This window comes from Sorex araneus, chromosome 2 (genome assembly GCF_027595985.1).
Source record: "Sorex araneus isolate mSorAra2 chromosome 2, mSorAra2.pri, whole genome shotgun sequence".
NCBI classification, from domain to species: Eukaryota; Metazoa; Chordata; class Mammalia; order Eulipotyphla; family Soricidae; genus Sorex; species Sorex araneus.
Window position 1 is genome coordinate 64,393,867 of NC_073303.1, and position 18,734 is coordinate 64,412,600.

Sequence of the window (18,734 nt, forward strand, 5' to 3'; positions counted from 1 at the left end):
AACGTTTTATGCATGAAACCCTGACATCAGCAATATTGTAAAGCACAGTGCCTAAAATAAAATGTATAAGATAAATACAATAAAAATTTAAATTGGAAAATAAAGTACAGAAAAAGGGGAAAACAACCAAAGATCAGAGATATTAGTAAACTGCTCCAGATGACATTCACAAACTGTGATTCAAAGCCAAGTAATCTGATTCCAAAGCCACTTCCAATCAGTATTTTATTACCAGTCAATTGAATTAGATTGCAATGATTCTGTAATCCTATCAGGTAAAATTAGTTGATCTCATTCATCTCATTTCAAATTATGTTGACAGTTATTCTAGCTTACACCTATTACAGGGAATTATATAGTCTTCAGAACGTTAACTCCATAAGACTGTCCTTTCTCTTTTATCTGTGGTTCATTGTATAGCATTCAACATTTAAGTGTTATTGAATTATCAGGAATGTGTCTGGCACCCCCTAGCATGCAACCAGAGCAAAGACAGCATTCTGGAACTTTCATTCAAACATTTATTAAGCATCTATTATGCACCTCTAACCACAGAAGATCAAAAGGTGGACAAGGCATATTTCTTGTTCTCAAGGAAACTCAAAAATCTGGTTGGGAGAAGAGGTACCACAAATACATGATCCACGTACATAATAACATTCTGAGTTCAGTGATAGAGGGAAGAACATGATTTATAAAGAACTTAGAAAATGAAAGATATGTTAGGATGAGGCAGCAAAACAGAGCCTGAGAAATTTTCCTGGAGAAATTGAACAAAGAGAAGACTCAGTGGAATGTGATGGTGGGAGAAAGTCATTCTATGGATTAATACATGTATGGAAAGTACAAAAGCTCAAAGCAATTCAGTATATCTCTGATAGCTGGATCTGCAATTGGACACAATGTAATTGTGAGTGGTTCAGATCGCATAAGTAGCTAAGATTCTGTGAACAGTCATTCTTAGTACCTGGTGTAGATTATGCATAGAAAATGATCTTTATCTGAACATGGAATCTATTTGCTCAATTACTAGCTAAGTTAATTTTATTTTTCTCACTGTAAGTTTACTCAACTTCTTTGCTCTTTGAATGTAGAAATTGTGTCTCTAGCAAGTAGATCCAACTTGCTTACGTTTGCTTACTTCTTTCATATTTTATTTAGCTAAGTTAATTTCAAAATACATTTTACTCTCTCTTACTTGAATTTTATTTTGACAGTTGAAATTTTACATAATTTTGACAGTTTTCATTCTCAGCAAAAAAGAGTATTTTCCAACAGGAGTGACACAAATGATATTTCTTTCAAAATATCAGAGATACTTTGTTCATGTGACATATGCTTCTTTTCAACCAAACAACCTCCAAACCTTCCTCTTACTTAGTAAGATCCTGAGATGAAATGTGTCAAGTGTTTCAAACCCTAAACGAATCTTGAAACACTTTAGTTGGTGCTGAGACAACAGAGACAGCAGGAACCTCGCTTCCTTCCCGGGCTCCAGAATAGTGCCGAGGGATACTTGCATTGCTACAGTTCATGAAAATCTTAGGGTCTGAAATGTTTGCTCTGAGATGCTACATGGATGATAAAAGCAAGAAAGCTTAGAATTTTTTCCTTTTCAAATGCAATCGCATAAATTTTCTTTGCAATTCCCTAATGTCTTTCAAAATAGATATGTGGTAAAAAAGAACTTTGTGGTCAAATAAGTTTGGAATAAACAGACTTATTAACAGAGGGAACTAAACGTCTTTGCTGCATTTCTCTACGTGACTTCTTTGGAATGAGCATGGTACAGATCCTCTGAGTCACTACAAAACAGCAGAGCCTCCCACAGTGCACAATTTGGAAAATAACACTGCTTTTATTTTTCTCTCATTTGTTTTGGTTTTGGGCCACATACATAGGGATCACTCCCGCTGGGGATTGTGGGAACCATTTGGGCTTCTGGGAATAAAGCCGGGTCAGCTACCTGCAAGGCAAGGGCTAACCCATTATACTATCTCTCCGACCCTAACTTGCTTTATAAATTAGGGAAATCTTGTGGCAAGTGGCATTTTTTAAAAATAAATTTCAATGAGGAAAATGTCATATTTTCTAAACTGAGATAATTATCAACTGAATCAATTTTATAGGTCCCTGTGAGAAATAAAAATAAAAGGAATAAATTGGGGTTATAACAACAAAAATCAGCGAATATCCTACAGAGTAGCATATACATATATATGCCTTCGTGGAAGTATCAGGGTCATAAGGTAAAAATGTCCATCCTGGGATTGCAATTCTGATTTCTGGTCACTGATCTCATTTGACTCATGAGACAGGACAATGATTGGAGACACCATGGTTATTTTTTTCTCTGTTACTGTATTGGTGGGTAATTTTTAGGAAATGAACAGGGTTTTAATTTCCCCCTTCTTTTTGTGCAAGATTCTTATTGTGGGTCTCTTTAAGAATCTATTCCACCATTCCAGTTTGAGCCCCAAAGCATCCCAGTGGTCTTGGAAGGTGTTATCCCATGGGTTCTCCCTCCTTTTAGTTCATACTTTGCCGAATCACGTTCTTGCCTACGAAGGGGATTTGAATCTGCACTTTCCAACTGTGTGTGACTGATTGCTTAGGGGACCATGTGGGCTGAGGTTTGAACTGGGATCTGCTGCCTGAGAGACAATCACCTTAATCCTTGTACTATCTCTTGGTCCCATTGTGTAGGATTAAACAAGATGATGTGATACAGGTATAGAGTGAACATATATATCTAGTACATAATATTCTTTCTCTCTTTTTACATGCATCTACTTTCATAATAATTGTTTTCTTTTGGGGTCACACCCGGCGGTGCTCAGGGGTTACTCCTGGCTCTGCATTCAGGAATTACTCCTGGGATGTTGGGGATCAAACCCAGGTTGGCTTAGTGCAAGGCAGATGCCCTACCCACTGTACTATAACTCCAGTCCACTATTTTCACACTGATTTGATTGAACTGGTTAACGTTTTTCTTAACTTTTTAACTTTTATTTTTCTTTTTGGATCATACCCAACTATGCTCAGGGGTTACTCCTGGTTCTGCACTCGGGAATTGCACATAGTAGTGCTTGGGGGACCATATAGGATGCCAGTGTTTGAACTCGGGTTAGCCACATGCAAGGCAGACACCTACCCACTGTACTATTGTTCCAGCCTCTGGTTAACATTTTTATTCTCAATAAATATATTAGCATCTACCATTCAATCTTAGAGTCATCATGTAAAACCAGATGCAGCTTCCCAGCTTTTGCTTATCTCATTATTTTAGTGATGATATTTCAAATCCTCTTTGGTTCTTTATTATTCTAAATCCCATTCATTCTTCCTCAATAGTTTATCTTGCCTTCTACTCTAAATAATCCTGATTAGGAGGACCATTCAAGGGGCTAGGGATGTAGCTCATTAGAACAACACTTATATATGTGAGGGCCTGAGTTCAATCTCTGGCACCATAAACACACAAAATAGAATGACTATCCAGTACCTGTGCCAATCTTATTTCTGTTGCTGTTACTCATTTGGACACAGTACTGGGGATCCCCATGGCAATGCCAGGCTGGAGCTCTGAGCTGAGCCTCATTTACACAAAGCAGGTGCTCCACCACTGAGCCACAGGCCCAGACTTCCTCTTAGCAATCTCTTAATCAATTCTCCCCAAATTAAGTTCTTCTTGTGAACTCTACTTCAAAGTTATCTTTCTTTTTTGGGGTGATTGTGTAATATGCCAGGCCTGGCAGTGTACATGGCTTATTCCTTGCTCTGTAATCAGGGATTATTCCTGTTGGTGCTTGGGGCATCATATGCAGTGCTGGGTATCTAACTTTGGTTGGCTGCATGCAGAGTAAGCACCTTAAGCTGTATATATACTCTCTCTCTCTCTCTCTCACACACACACAAACACATTTATCCTTTCTGAAAATTTTATTGGGTCTGAAAATAATTTTTTTTCTTTTTGGGTCACACCTGGCAATGCACAGGGGTTACTCCTGGCTCTGCACTCAGGAATTACTCCTGGCAGTGCTCAGGGGACCATATGGGATGCTGGGGATCGAACCTGGGTCAGCCGCGTGCAAGGCAAACGCCCTACCCGCTGTGCTATCACTCCGGCCCCCTGAAAATAATTTTATCAGTAGTTTGAGTCACTGAAAGTTTTAGGCAGATTGCACTGTTGGGGAAAAGTAAACTTCACTAGTTTTTGTAAGAATATTGTCTGGGGGGCTGGAGCAATAGCACAGCGGGTAGGGCGTTTGCCTTGCACGCGGCCGACCTGGGTTCGAATCCCAGCATCCCATATGGTCCCCTGAGCACCGCCAGGGGTGATTCCTGAGTGCATGAGCCAGGAGTGACCCCTGTGCATTGCCGGGTGTAACCCAAAAAGCAAAAAAAAAAAAAAAAAAAAAAAAAGAATATTGTCTGGTTACATCTTTATAAAAAACAGTACTGAAAAATCTCTAAGAATTGAGCTCCCGTAAGACCCAACAATTTTAGCTCTTGGCATCTACCCAAGAGTGAAAAAATGGTAATTTTAAAGGATATTTGCATCACTATTGACAATAGTCAAGATCTGGGGAAAAATAAGTGCCTAAGAACACATAACTGGGTAAAGAAGCTGTGGGATGCACACACAACAGTTATAAGAAATATATAATTTGCGGCTACATGAATGGAGCTAGAAGGTGGCATGCTGAGGTTAGTGAATCAGAGTGAGAGAGAGAGAGAGAGAGAGGAGAGGGCCAAGCACAAGATGATCTCTTGTCTGTGGGATACAAAGAAACACAGTATAGAAATAAAAAGTGGCAAATAATAACAAACCCTGAGAATGGTGCTACAGAAGTGAGTTTACCAGGATGCAGGTGGCAGGGTGGGCAGAGACCCGGAGATGTGGATGCGGGATGTTGACACTCTGGTGGCAGGAGTGATGTTGGAAGATCATTGCGTGAAACTATTAGTGATGGTACTATTAGTCACAGTGTCTACATAATGATGAGATAAGAGGGTAAGAAGGCTAAAATAGGATATTAGAGATAAACCAATAAGAAAAACCTTCCTAGCCAGGGAGACGGTTCGAAGGGATGGAGTGTATTCCTTATGTGGACCAGGCCCTGGTACCATCAAAGAAAGGGGTGGTACACATGAAGCTGGCAGGTCTACATCCCAGGATGGGCATCACTAGAGAAGGTCTCAGCATCCCTCAGAACCCCTGGGGAGGACCCAGTAGGTGAAATTTCATATTCACTGTTTCAAATCACAGAACAATTTTATTGCACAATAGCTTTCAACGTTAACAAGAATCGCTATTTCTTAAATGAAGAAACAGAAACTTGGAAAACTATCTTGTTTCGTATGGTTCCAAGTATTTGACCAGGCTATTCAGACTATGTCTCTCGTCCTCTTCCAATATCTTGAAGTTCCATAATCAAACCTTCAAGAGAGCTTTAAAATTTTTTTTCATTATCTAAATTCTCAGGTGTTCTAGTGTGGAAGCCAGATGGCTTACTCTCTGGACAGTTTTTTTTTTTTTAATTTTTTCCTACCTATAATTCTTTAGTTTTTCTTGTAAGCTTAAAATACCCAGTGTCTCAACTCTCGCCAGCCCTCCTACCTCACTGGCATTCCCCCAAAGCAATTATCCTTCAAGTTTTGATCTATATTTTAATATAGCTGCTCTCTATAGGTTTAAGCTGTCCTCATACTTTTAATTATATTTACTTATAATATCCTCTTAACTATATAGCTGTTTAGAGCGTGAATCATGTCTTTCTTTGTATTGTATTCTCTGCATTAGCCTAATAATTTTGAATCACATATATGACTTTTAATATGAACAGATTAAATTTGTGATTAATGCCCGGAGCCCATGTACTATTGGTCACATGGAACCCTGTTACAAAATTCAGTGCCTAGTACTAGGGTTAAACTTTTTTTGTTGTTGTAAAATCCATTTTATTTCTTACTCATCAGAATAAATATTTCAAAAATCAAGTGTTGTTCTCGAAAAGAGACAAATACTCAGGCTCATGTACCAAATGTCATTAGTCATAACCAGAAAATGGGAAGCTATTTTGTGATTTAAAGATCTAGCAGGGTGTGGAAATTGATTCTTATTGCAAACATATTGCAGTTCAGTGGGGATGTGCTCAAGATTTCTCAAGAATTTGTATGATTTACAGTTTACAAAACATTTTCAGTCATTTCAGCTCCTCCTAGAAGCTGGGAGTTAGGCCAGGCAGATAGCAGTTAAGTATTATAAATGAAAGTATCATGCTTAAAAGTTAAGCAGCTGGCTACACATCCCAGAGCCAGAAGGTTGAGCCAGATTGGAACCTGAATATGCAGACAGTTCTTCTGTGTGCTATCACACTCGGACAACATACTAACACAACCTGGGGCTTGGGACACAAGGAGTGAAAAAAAATTATATGATTAGTTTTTGTTTCATTTATTTAAAATAAGTATTATCTTTTTTTTTTCTTTTTGGGTCACACCCGGTGATGCACAGGGGTTACTCCTGGCTCTGTACTCAGGAATCACCCCTGGCGGTGCTCAGGGGACCATATGGGATGCTGGGATTCGAACCCGGGTCGGTCGCGTGCAAGGCAAACGCCCTACCCGCTGTGCTATCACTCCAGCCCCTATCATTTCTTTTTTAAATAAAATAGTACAGTGGGTAGAGCACTAGCCTTATATTAGCCAAACTTGGGGTCCCAGAACCGCAGATAGTCCAGAAGCAAGGCCAGAAATAATCCCTGATCATGGAGCCAGGAGTAAGTACTGAGAATTGGTGGGTGTGGTCCCAAACAAAAATAAATATAATCATTAAGAAAAAATTAAAATCAGACTTATTGAGATAAACTGACAATTACAGAATATTTAAAATGTGTCTCTATGGTGGCAATGTGATTTATAGTATATCACTGTATCACTGCCATCCGTTGTTCATCGATTTACTTGAGTGAGCACCAGTTACATTTCCATTCTGCCCTGTCTCGTGCTAGTGTAGCCCGATGGCATACTGGGGGATCTTTCAGGATCAGGGGAATGAGGGCCGTCGTTGTTATTGTTTTTGGCATATCGAATATGCCACGCATAGCTTGCCAGGCTTTGCTGTGTGGGCGGGATACTCTCAGTAGCTTGCTGGGCTTTTGGGGCAGCCTTAACAGGTGTTCCCACTCTACTGAATGTAAGCTTTTGGTCGACTGGCATGTAGTAACGATCTTCACACTGACAAACACACACCTGCCTGCACCTCTGGGCAGCACCTGGGACATCTGCAGCCTCAGGTTGATCTCCTTGAGGTTGATGGAGTGTGTCCGGAGGTGTTGAGCAGCTGGCAGAGCAGGACCCTATTGAGGAGGTCCCAGGTCACCCCGTGGTCGGCTGACAGCACCCCACAGTGGAAGAGCCACTGCATGCACTGCCACCATGGCTCTATGTCCGACGGTACTGCGACTAGCCAGACTGGGGCAGGTGGCGAAGTGCCCCTCCTATGCCATTTTGTCTGAATCTTGCAAAACAGCTGGAGATGTCCATCAGGAATCATGCGTAGAGTTCCAGCAGAGATCCCGAGTAGAGTGCCATGCCTGATGTGCTGAGCCACACATTGTCTAAGGCGAGATGGTGAGCCGGGTTCAAGAGAGTTCGAGGGGATTGGGTGGCATTGGTGCCATCTTGCCCTTATAATATATATATATATATACACGTGTGTATATATGTGTGTGTATATATGTGTGTATATATGTGTGTGTGTATATATATATATGTATATATCTCACTATCACTGTGAGAGACTGCATCTCTTGCCTGCACGCCTGGCTGTCTTCCCCAGGGCCCCTCAGAGGGGATGGGCTCCAGCTTCCCTCCCCGCCCCGAGCAAAGCTCCCGGTGGCCAAAGACCACCAGAACCTAGCCACAGCCATGCTGGAGGCCCCTCTCCACACATTCAAACAGGCCTCACACATGAAGGTACCAGCAAAGGAACCCAGGTGTGTGTAATCCCATCAAGGGCCAACATCCAGAGACTTAAAAGCAAGCTCCCAGAAGCGATATCTTATAACCCACTTCTCCCTCTGGGAGAAACTGGCAAGCTACTGAGAGTTTCCTGCCCACGTGGGACAGCCTTGCAAGCTTCCCATGGTGTATTCATATGCTAAAGCTGGATCTCATTCCCCTGACCCTGAAAGAGCCTACAGTGTGACATCATTGGGAGGGCCAAATCCGAGAGAGACTTCTAAGATCTCAGGAAAGGACGAATGGAGAGGTTACTGAGCTTGCTCGAGAAATCGACAATCAACGGAATGTCCTGATTTGTGATTTGTGATCACTATCACTATCATCCCGTTAATCCTCGATTTGCTCGAGCGGGCCCAGTAACGTCTCAATTTGTCCTAGCCCTGAGATTTTAGCAGCCTATATATAACACCAGGCGATGCACAGGGGTCACTCCTGGCTCTGCACTCAGGAATTACTCCTGGCAGTGCTTGGGAGACCATATGGGATGCTGGGAATCGAGCCCTGGGTTGGCCATGTGCAAGGCAAATGCCCTACTCACTTTGTTATTGCTCCATCCCCTTTAGTATATAGTATGAAATTATTCCCTTCCCCTAGTTTAATAACACCCTAAGACCTCATATATTTATGACTCCTGCCCTTAAAAAACTTAAAGTATAGGAGACAGATTCATTGAATGTATTACGAGTTAAGACCTTAACTATGATTCCTTGGTTCAGGAAAGTGACGCACATATCCAAGGTGTGTGCAAATACCACTGAGACTATTTGCACAGTGGTTCTTCATAAAGCACAGAGGCTGAGACTGGTCAATTCTACCCCATCAGAGATGCAGTTGGGAAAGGTTGTAAAGAAAGTTCCACAAGACTATTCAGTGAGGACTTTATAGAATAATGGGTGACTCTGGGCACCATATAAGCTCATTAACAACCATGATCCAGCAGAGACTCACAAATTTAGCTCGGAAGAGAGCGGCATGTTGCAGAGATGCCCCCGGGCCCCCAAATCACCATCCACTTAAAAATTTCACTCCGGCTCTACCACCCTATTTAAAATTTTAGAATTCCTAGAGTGTGTGGCTGTTTTTGTGGTCATGTGATATCTCACACTTTACACTACTGATATATCAAGAGTAGCACACCATATTTGATGGGGTGTAAGGTAGAAGGCAAGCAATCTCGATAGACCTATCTGTCTGTCTGTCTATTAGCACACAAGGTTTATTTAGCCTGTAACAACATGTCAATGATCTCTTATACAGGGACTTAATGGCTCCAAGGTAAGATACAACAATCTTCACACACTCTCCTCTAAAAAAACCTTTTTGGATCATTTTTCGTCGACTTTTCCTAAAAGCAATACAAAATAAATTATTTAGCATCTGTCTTTGGGGCAGGCTTGGGTGGTGGTGGGAAAATTTGAAATAACGGTGGTGAGAAGGTGTAATGGTGGTGGGGTCAGTGTTGAAATCACTGTCACTGTCATCCCGTTGCTCATCAATTTGTTCAAGCGGGCACCAGTAATGTCTCTCATTGAGAGACATTGTTACTGTTTTTGGCATATCGAATACGCCATGGGTAGCTTGCTAGGCTCTGCTGTGCGGGCTCCATACTCTCAGTAGCTTGCCGGGCTCTCCAAGATGGGCGGAGGAATCGAACACGGATTGGCCACATGAAAGGTGAATGTCCAACAGCTATGCTATCACTCCAGCCCAGTGTTGAAATAGTGAATGTAATACAACTTTATAAAAATAAAATTTAAAAGAGGAAAACAGAATAATGCGTGTTCTCTAAAGGAATATACGTAGTGGGGTGAGGGAATAGCTCAATGGGATGGAACACATTCACTGCAAGCGGGAATGGAATGATAGGAATGATCTCCAACACCACCTGGTCCGAGAACCACTGGAAACGATCTGCTGGGGGTGACTCCCAAGCATTCCCAACTGTGCTCCAAACACATGGGAGCTGACAAAAACAGGATTTGTGTCAGAAAGAATAACTGTAGAAAATGCAAAAGAGTTCCAAGGAATTCCTAGCAAGGTAGGGAGGTAGGGACAAGATGACCTGCCCAGCCTCTTGAGTGAAGAGTGAGGTTTATCTTCTCTGCTAGAAGGCATTAATGTAGTTGGACAAGGGAGTAACAGCATTGTGTATGCATTAATACAAGCCAGCAAACTCTTCTAGAGTTAGAGGCACACATGATGTTGAAGGGGGCGTGAAAGGAAGCTCAGGACCTTGAAATAAGTTTTCACTTACATGTGTTTTACTTTCTTGGTCACACCCAGCCATGCTCAGGGGTTACACCTGACTTTGCACTCAGGAATCCCTCCTGGCAGTGCTGGAGAGCCATATGGGATCAAACCCGGGTCAGCCTCATGCAAGGCAAATGCCCTATCCATTGCACTATCATCCAGCCCTTACATGTGTTTTATTTTTTAAAAAATAGTAAATTGATATAAATACATGCAAATATAAATAATGAAATATTTTCTATACTACTCAGCTGGGCTGGGCTGGAACGATAGCACAGTGGGTAGGGCATTTGCCTTGCATGCAGCAGACCTGGGTTCGATTACTCTGCCTTTCACTAAAAGCCCAGCAAGCTACCCAGAGTATCCCACAGCATGGCAGAGCCTGGCAAGCTCCCCGTGGCATATTGGATATGCCAAAAACAGTAACAACAAGTTTCACAATGGAGACATTACTGGTGCCTGCTAGAGGATATCGATGAACAATGGACAATAGTGCTACAGTGCTACTACTCAGCTACCCATTGAGTGCTCCCAGATAATTTCTAATTTTAGTTACTTTGGAGCCCCTGGGAATTTTACAATGGTGTAACTCAATTATTCTTTGGTTAGTTTGACTTTGGACTGGACCGATAGCACAGTGGGTAGGGCATTTGCCTTGCATGCGGCCGACCCGGCTTTGATTCCTCTGTCCCTCTAGGACAGCCTGGCTAGCTACCCAGAGCGTCCTATTCACACGGCAGAGCCTGGCAAGCTCCCCGTGGTGTATTCAATATGCCAAAAACAGTAACAACAGGTCTCACAATGGAGAATTCCTGGTGTCAGCTGGAGCAAATCGATGAACCACGGGAGGACAGTGCTACAGAGCCACACTGCTTGGGGCCCTTTCAAGTTCTTTGTAACTAGACCATCAAATAGAAAATAAGTTTTAAAATGTATCTATATTGTTTTGATTTGTACTTTTGATAGGGGGCTACACTCAGCCCTGTTCAGGTCTTACTACTGACCCTATGTCAGGGATCACTCCTGGCGGTATGTGGGGGGCTATACGGGTACCAGGGATTGACCCCAGGTCTGCCGAATGCAAGGTAAATTCCGACCACTTATACTATATATCTGGCCATTAAAATTTATCTGCTTTTGAATTTAAGTGTCAGCCGCTCAGTTCTTCCTTGTGATTTCCTCACTTAATACATCTTGACAATCTTTCCACATTAGTTGTCTTAAGCGTATCCTCATGGTTTTTCTTTTTTGAAAGTGGCAGAAAATTCTATTTTGTGATTGGTTAACTTGTTCCTTGCAGAGGACGGTTTGTTTTCAGATGGTCTCTGTGAAGCCCCCAGACTCACCGTCATATGTTCTGTCCAACTGAAACAACTGCCTGATTGCTGCCATCAAGGATAACAAAATTTCCAACATTTAATTCGTTTCATTCTAGAGTGGGAATCCCTTTAGTGTGGGGGACTATGTCTTAACTATCTTTCCGTCTTTGAGTCTGACTAGAAAGTGTTTAACTTAATGTGTGATTATTGAATTCATTCCTATGTAAAGGTGCAGCCAGAAAGGAATGAAGGTTATGCCCCTTGGGGGTACAATCGCCTCCCTTCAAAACATAATGGCAGAGTGTTCTCACCACACATGGGAGTCAGTGGACATGACCACCGTATATATTAGGAAAGACTGGACTATTACATTCTAGGGCCGTCAGGTCTTAACTAAAATCACGAAAATCACAAAATCACAAAATTCCATTAATCACCGATTTCTGATTTCTCGGGCGGGCTCAGTAACATCTCATTTTGTCCCTTCCCTGAGATCTTAGAAGTCTATCTCAACTTGGCCCTCCCAACGATGTCGCACTGGGTGCTCTTCAGGGTCAGGGGAATGAGATCCAGCTTGTTACTGGATTTAGCATATGAATACACCATGGGAAGCTTGCAAGGCTGTCCCATGTGGGCAGGAAACTCTCAGAAGCTTGCCAGTTTCTCCCAGAGGGAGAAGTAGGCTACAAGATATCACTTCTGGGAGCTTGCTTTTAAGTCTCTCTCTGGATGTTGGCCATTGATGGGATTACACACACCTGGGTTCCTCTGCCGGTACCTTCACGCATGAGGCCTGTCCGAATGTGTGGAGAAGGGCCTCCAGCATGGCTGTGGCTAGGTTCCAGTGGTCTTTGGCCGCCGGAAGCTCTGCTTGAGGTGGGGAGGGAAGCTGGAGCCCATCCCCTCTGAGGGGCCCCCGGGCTTAACTAAAGTAATTTTTTTTTTAATGAATCACTATGAGATACACAGTTACGAAGTTGTTCATGACTGGGTTTCAGTCATGCAATGTTTCAATCCCCATCCCTTCATCAGGTATTACATTTTGAAGCAACTATACAGATCATAAGATGGGGCATATTCTCTGCCTTGAGGCTGGGTAGTTCCATGGGGCTCCCCAGCACCGCGAGGAAGGGGTAACTGCACACCATGAGCATAAATGCCAACACCATTGTAACCACACCTCTGAACTCACTGTACCTTCTTTTAATTCCCTCCCTCCCCCAAACTCCAAAATTCTGTTTCTGTGTTCCCTCACGAACAATAATTTGAAAAAGAAATTTGAAAGAAAATCACATGAATTCTCTAAAGAGCATTTTGTATCTCTTTAACTGTTATTTCGGTTCTAAGCCACTTGTAAAGTTTTGAGAGTTTCTCCATGGATCACATCCTGAACTCCTGTAGTACCACGGGGGGTGGTGGCTACCAGAACCGCATTGCCACAGAGTTCCCTGAAAAAGACTGAGTCACAGACGGCCCCAGTGACTGACTCAGTTCCCAGTGACTGACTTTTCGAAGCCAACCATGGAACTGATGAATCTTTCTGAGAAAACGCATCCTCTCTGCACTCTGGCACACAGTTCTAAATATGGGACTTCCTAAAGCTTTTCTGGATAATCTTTGTACCCCCTCCTTTCCAAACTGACCTAAACTTTTTACTATTCCTTATAAACCAGTGCTCCTAAAACGTTTTGCTTTGCTCCTGCCCTGGGTCCCGGTGCCTGGGGCAGTCAAGATTACCCCTTCTGCACCGAGGATAGAGCTCACAGCTGCGCTCAGTCCTGTGAGCACAGAGCAATTTTGATGATAGATTTATTTACTTCCTTTCTCCCTTTTCTTTTTTCTTCTCTTGGCTCAACTAAATTACGAGGTCACAAAGGTACTTGGCAGAAGATACTTGGATACTTGGGAGCAACTTATAAATTTCTGATTTTTGTCCATTTTAAACTCTTATTTTTCTGGAATTCTTTGTTTGATTTTAGAATGCCTGCCCTTCGTGTCTCTTTGACTTGTATTTTTTCTTTTAAGTTGAAGCAGCCCCACAGCCGCTGGGGTTAGACTAGCGGCCTTGGGCTTGGCAGGAACATTTTGTTTTGTTTGAGTAGGGGGTGATACTCCCAAGAGGCGGTCAGGAGGCTGGGGGAGGGTTTGGTATTGGGATGCCCAGGAGGCTGGGGGAGGATTTGGTATTGGGATGCCTCAGGGCTATCTGGGTGGAGTTCAGAGGGCCCCAGGGCTATACCAATGACACTTGTAGCACCTTGTGAGGCCAGGGATGAAGCCAGGTCAGCAGCATGCAAGGCCTGTGCCTTAACTCCTGAACTCTCCCCAGCCCTCCGGGAAAGCGTTCTAAAAGCAGTAGCACAGTGGGTAAAGCGTTTGCCTTGCAAGCGGCAGACCCGGGTTCGATTCCCAGCATCCCATATAGTCCCCTGAGCACTGCCAGGGGGTGATTCCTGAGTGCAGAGCCAGGAGTAACCCCTGTGCATTGCCAGGTGTGAACCCCCCCCCCGCAAAAAAAAAAGAAATCTAGGCTCCAACCATTTGTTGGTGCCATGAGACTTTAAAAATAAAAGACAGAGTTGGGAGCAATAGTAGAGAGGGTACAGCCTTGCACTTGGCTGATCTGGGTTCCATTCCCAATACATCATATGACCGCCCCCGCCCCATCAGGAGTGATCTCTGAGCTCAGAGCCAGGAGTAGGTCCTGAGAAGCAGGAATAAGCCCTGAGTACTGTCAGGTGTGGCCCCCAAAACTAAAAGTAAAATTAAATAAAGACAAGTTAGCTTTCAATAAAGGAAATATATATTTTATTGACTTCAGCACATTATATGTGCTGAATATATATATATATATATACATATATATCACTGTTTTACTCCATATTCTTTATCCTTAATTTGTATGAGGCAGATTTTCTGCAAATATAAACTGAAATACCAAAGTCCCTAACGTCTATCTAAAAATTGCCCTTTAATTTTTTTCCCCCTCTCAACAACACAGTTCAGCTCAGAAAAGGGCTGTGTTTCTTTTGGTGCATCTACACATTCAACAATTGCTTTCAAGTCAAGTATTCCTTTACATCCTATGTATAGTATAATCTCATCGTGTAGGCTTTATTTTCAAAAGAAAACTGGAGCAGACATTGACACATCATCACAATTCAGAGTAAGGCAGAAGATCCATTTTAGTGAAAAAAAGATAGAAAAACTTCTGTCCTCCATTGCTACATTGGTCACGGCCTTTCTAAGCCTCAGTGTTCTAAACTGTTCACTGAGAAAACAAGATCCTTATTTAGATGGAGTTTTCAGCATCCATTTATAACCCAGTTTGATGATTTATATATGATATTCCTGGGAGTCTACGAAGAACTGACTGGCACACAGTTTCCAACATAAATTGTGAAATAAATGGATCAAATATTATATATTTTTATAGGAAAAAAACTATATAAATTACAATTAGAACATGTGCTAACTTTTTTTATTGAGCCAGGATTTGAGGATAACTTGGGGTAATCCCTAAATGTTACATGAAAATTTTTGTATGTATGCACTTCTGTGTATATTTCTGAATAGATTTATTCTTCAGATCTTCAAAGTGTCTGAGACCTTGTCTTCTTTCTCATATTAAACTTGAGGGTACCAAACTCAACTAAGTGCAGTTTGATGATAGATTTATTTACTTTCTTTCTCCCTTTTCTTTTTGCTTCTCCTAAAAGCAAACTAAATTACTAACTAAATTACTAGGTCAAGAAAGTACTTGGCAGAAGATATTTGGGAGCAATTTATAAATTTCTGATTTTTGTCCATTTTAAACTCTTATTCTTCTGGAATTCTTTGTTTGATTTAAGAATGCCTGCCCTTCGTGTCTCTCTGACTTGTATTTCTTTTTTTTTTAAGTTGACTACACCTTGCTTTGTATCTTTAAGACATGCCATATACTTTTTGTATTTCATTTTGCATTCTTCAGCTAATTTAAAAGCTTGACTAGGAATGAAATAGAATCATTCAAAGCATTTTTCTTTTCTGTGTTTTTTAAAGTTTTTGCTTACCTCAAAATTCCACAGATTTTCTGTGCAGAATTAATATTCTCCAGTTACCAAAGTCCTAATTTAATATGCTGAAAAGATTTTGGATGGAGGGTTATACAGTAGGAACAGAATTAATTGTTTTCTGAAAGATTTTTCTAGCTGTTTCTGTTAGTAATGAAAAGAGTCTCTCAGCTCTGCTCTGCCCGGTGCTGGCCTACGCAGGTCAGAACTATAAACAACCAGCCCAGAGAGAAGCGTGCAAGGTCACCTTCAGAAGGGCACCTGCTTCCCAATAGTCTTCCTTGCCGTCTTGATTGTTATTGCTACCTGGCATTTTCTAGAATAATGGAAAAGCTGTAAAGTTTTATTGGGCATATATTGATTTTATAAGTTTATTTCAAGTTGAGCATGTGTAACCTTTTGATAACAAAAGTATTATGAATGTAAAATCTTTGGTGAGGCTTTGAAGACAATGTGACTTAAAGATAATTTCCAGAGAGGATGGGGAAATGGGGAGGTATTGGGTAAAGAATACTATGTTTTGGGACACTCTGTGTCCCAGAGATTTATGGCATAGAGCATATAGATAATAACACCATGCTCTGTGGCTAAAATCTGTTAGCAGTTCTTACATTAGGTGTCCTTACTCTCTCTCTCTCTCTCTCTCTCTCTCTCTCTCTCTCTCTGACAGAGAATAAAAAAGTGAGGAGTAGAAAAGTTTCAGAGGTAATAGATTTATGATATAGATTATAATAATGGTTTCTTGGGTACATAATTATTGCCGAGATTCTAAAACTATAATGACTAAATACGGACAACTTTTTGTATGGTAGTCATACCTCAGTCAAATGATGTTTTAGAAAAATAGTTTCTGGGGCTGGAATGATAGCATAGCGGGTAGAGCGTTTGCCTTGCACTCGGCCGACCCGGGTTCAAATCCCAGCATCCCATATGGTCCCCTGAGCACCGCCAGGAGTAATTCCTGAGTGCAGAGCCAGGAGTAACCCCTGTGCATCGCCAGGTGTGACCCCAAAACAAAAAAAAAAAAGAAAGAAAGAAAGAAAAATAGTTTCTGTTTGCTCAGTGCTCCCTGCTGTTGCTTTCCTTTCTTTTGTTTTTGGTCCAGAGATTCAACCCTGTGACTCACATATGCAAGGCAAAATTTATTCAGCACAGGCTTAATCTCATTATCACATTTTTCAAATGAGGCATCAGAGACTCAGCGCCCCAGGTCACCTACTTTGAATATCAGAGGTCAAAGTCGGGACTTCCAAATTCAGGACAGACAACAGTAAAACCCACCTCTAAGTTTCTTTCATTTTGGTCAAATACAAATCTCAAACTCTAATCAGTAGATACTGAAAATTTTGGTAGTAGAACAATTTTCTTAGCATTTTTCAGGGGGTGGGTGTGGGTGAGGCAGAAGCTTAGATCTCTAATCTGGAGAAGTAGCACTGTAGCACTGTCATCCCGTTGTTCATCGATTTGCTCAAGCAGGCACTAGTAACATCTCCATTGTGAAACTTGTTGTTACTGTTTTGGGCATATGGAAAACCGAGAGCTTGCCAGGCTCTGCCTTGCGGGCAGGATACTCTGGGTAGCTTGCCTGGCTTTTCAAGAGGGGCGGAGGAATCGAACTCGGGTTAGCCACGTGCATGGCAAACGCCCTCCCCTCTGTGCTATCGTTTCAGTCCAATCTGAAGAAATATCTCCAAATAATGCTGATAAATAGCATAATGAAAATACATAAATTACAAAGGAAACCAAATATATTAAAATAGAGTTAGCAAGCTATTTCTTAAATATATAAATACTGTAACTTATTAAGACATTAAACATGCATCCTAAATGAGAAGTCAATACTGGTATAATTTTGAAATAAAAATTTATATCAATGATCATATAATTTACACTAATATAACTTATATAATTCTGAAATAATGATATTGATTATGCATATTAATTAATTTTGAAATAATTTTGAATAATTGATAAACATACATGGTATATCAATACCTCGGTAGGAAATACGGTCTCTCTTGGTGACTAAGTACTAAGTAACACAACACATGATGTCTTGTCTGCATTCAGAAAGAAAAGAAATACTGAGTATTTTTTTTCTTTTTTTTTCTTTTTGGGTCACACCCAGAGATGCTCAGGGGTTACTCCTGACTCTGCACTCAGGAATTACTCCTGGTGGTGCTGGGGGACCATATGGGATGCCGGATATCGAACCCGGGTCGGCCGCGTGCAAGGCAAACGCCCTCCCCGCTGTACTATTGCTCCGGCCCGAAATACTCAGTTTTCCTTATATAGAAAGGAAGCTGTCATGCTCCTCCTTGTCCAGGCTCCTTGGGACCTCTAGGAGTCGGGGCCTGCCCTAATGTCCCGGCAGGGGACACCGCCTGCCGCCTCTCTGTGCCCAGCGCGCCCCTCCATTCGCCAGGCGCCGCCCCCACTCACCCTCCAGGGTCTCGCACTGCGCCAGGTTGGCGTAGTCCTGCTGGCGGAGCAGCCCGGCCTTGCAGCCGCGCACCAGCCCCTCCAGGTAGCCGTGGTCTGCGTTAAAGTACAGCTCAGCCGCCTCCAGCATGGCTCAGGGCACCGGCTCCTGCTCAGCCCTTGCCCGCCACCTGGAACAAAATGCGCCAAGTCCTGAGGATTTACCAGGAGACGTCAGCTGAGAGGGTGTCTGTGACCAGTTTCTCCCGGTCTGAGTGACTTTCAGCACAGCCCGCCTCCCCAGGCCTCTGTTTTGGCAGCAACAATGAACCAAGTCAGTCAGCTCAAGGAAACCCAGGAACCAACCACAGAGGGAGGAGGCCCCATCAGCCCGGGAGGGTGGCAGGGGAGGTGGGAGGGGGTGGAGGGGGGTGGTCCCAGCTCCCCGCCCCCCCCTCTCTCCTTGAGCAATTGCATCTCCCCACTTGGCTTTTGGAAGGAATGAGACACCTGCATGTTTTAGGAAGCATTCTTCTCCCCCAGGAGCTTTGAGCTTTTATTGAAAGTTACATTTCTCCCAAATTTCTAAAGACTATTCATTTAAAAAAAAAAAAAGGGAAGAGGTCAAAAAAATTTAACTTGCTTGAGTAGGTTAGAATGG

The 18,734-nt window shown here is 42.3% G+C and overlaps 1 protein-coding gene across 1 annotated transcript in view; it reads right to left on the bottom strand.

Annotated features, from left to right (window-relative positions):
* ATP6V0D2 (ATPase H+ transporting V0 subunit d2) overlaps positions 1-18,224 on the bottom strand; it is a 59,082-nt gene extending 40,858 nt beyond the window's left edge. The window contains exon 1 of the mRNA XM_055128688.1: positions 18,095-18,224. Within this exon, the coding sequence (XP_054984663.1) occupies positions 18,095-18,224 (130 nt within the window). The remainder of the gene's footprint in view (positions 1-18,094) is intronic.
* Positions 18,225-18,734: the final 510 nt, after the last annotated feature.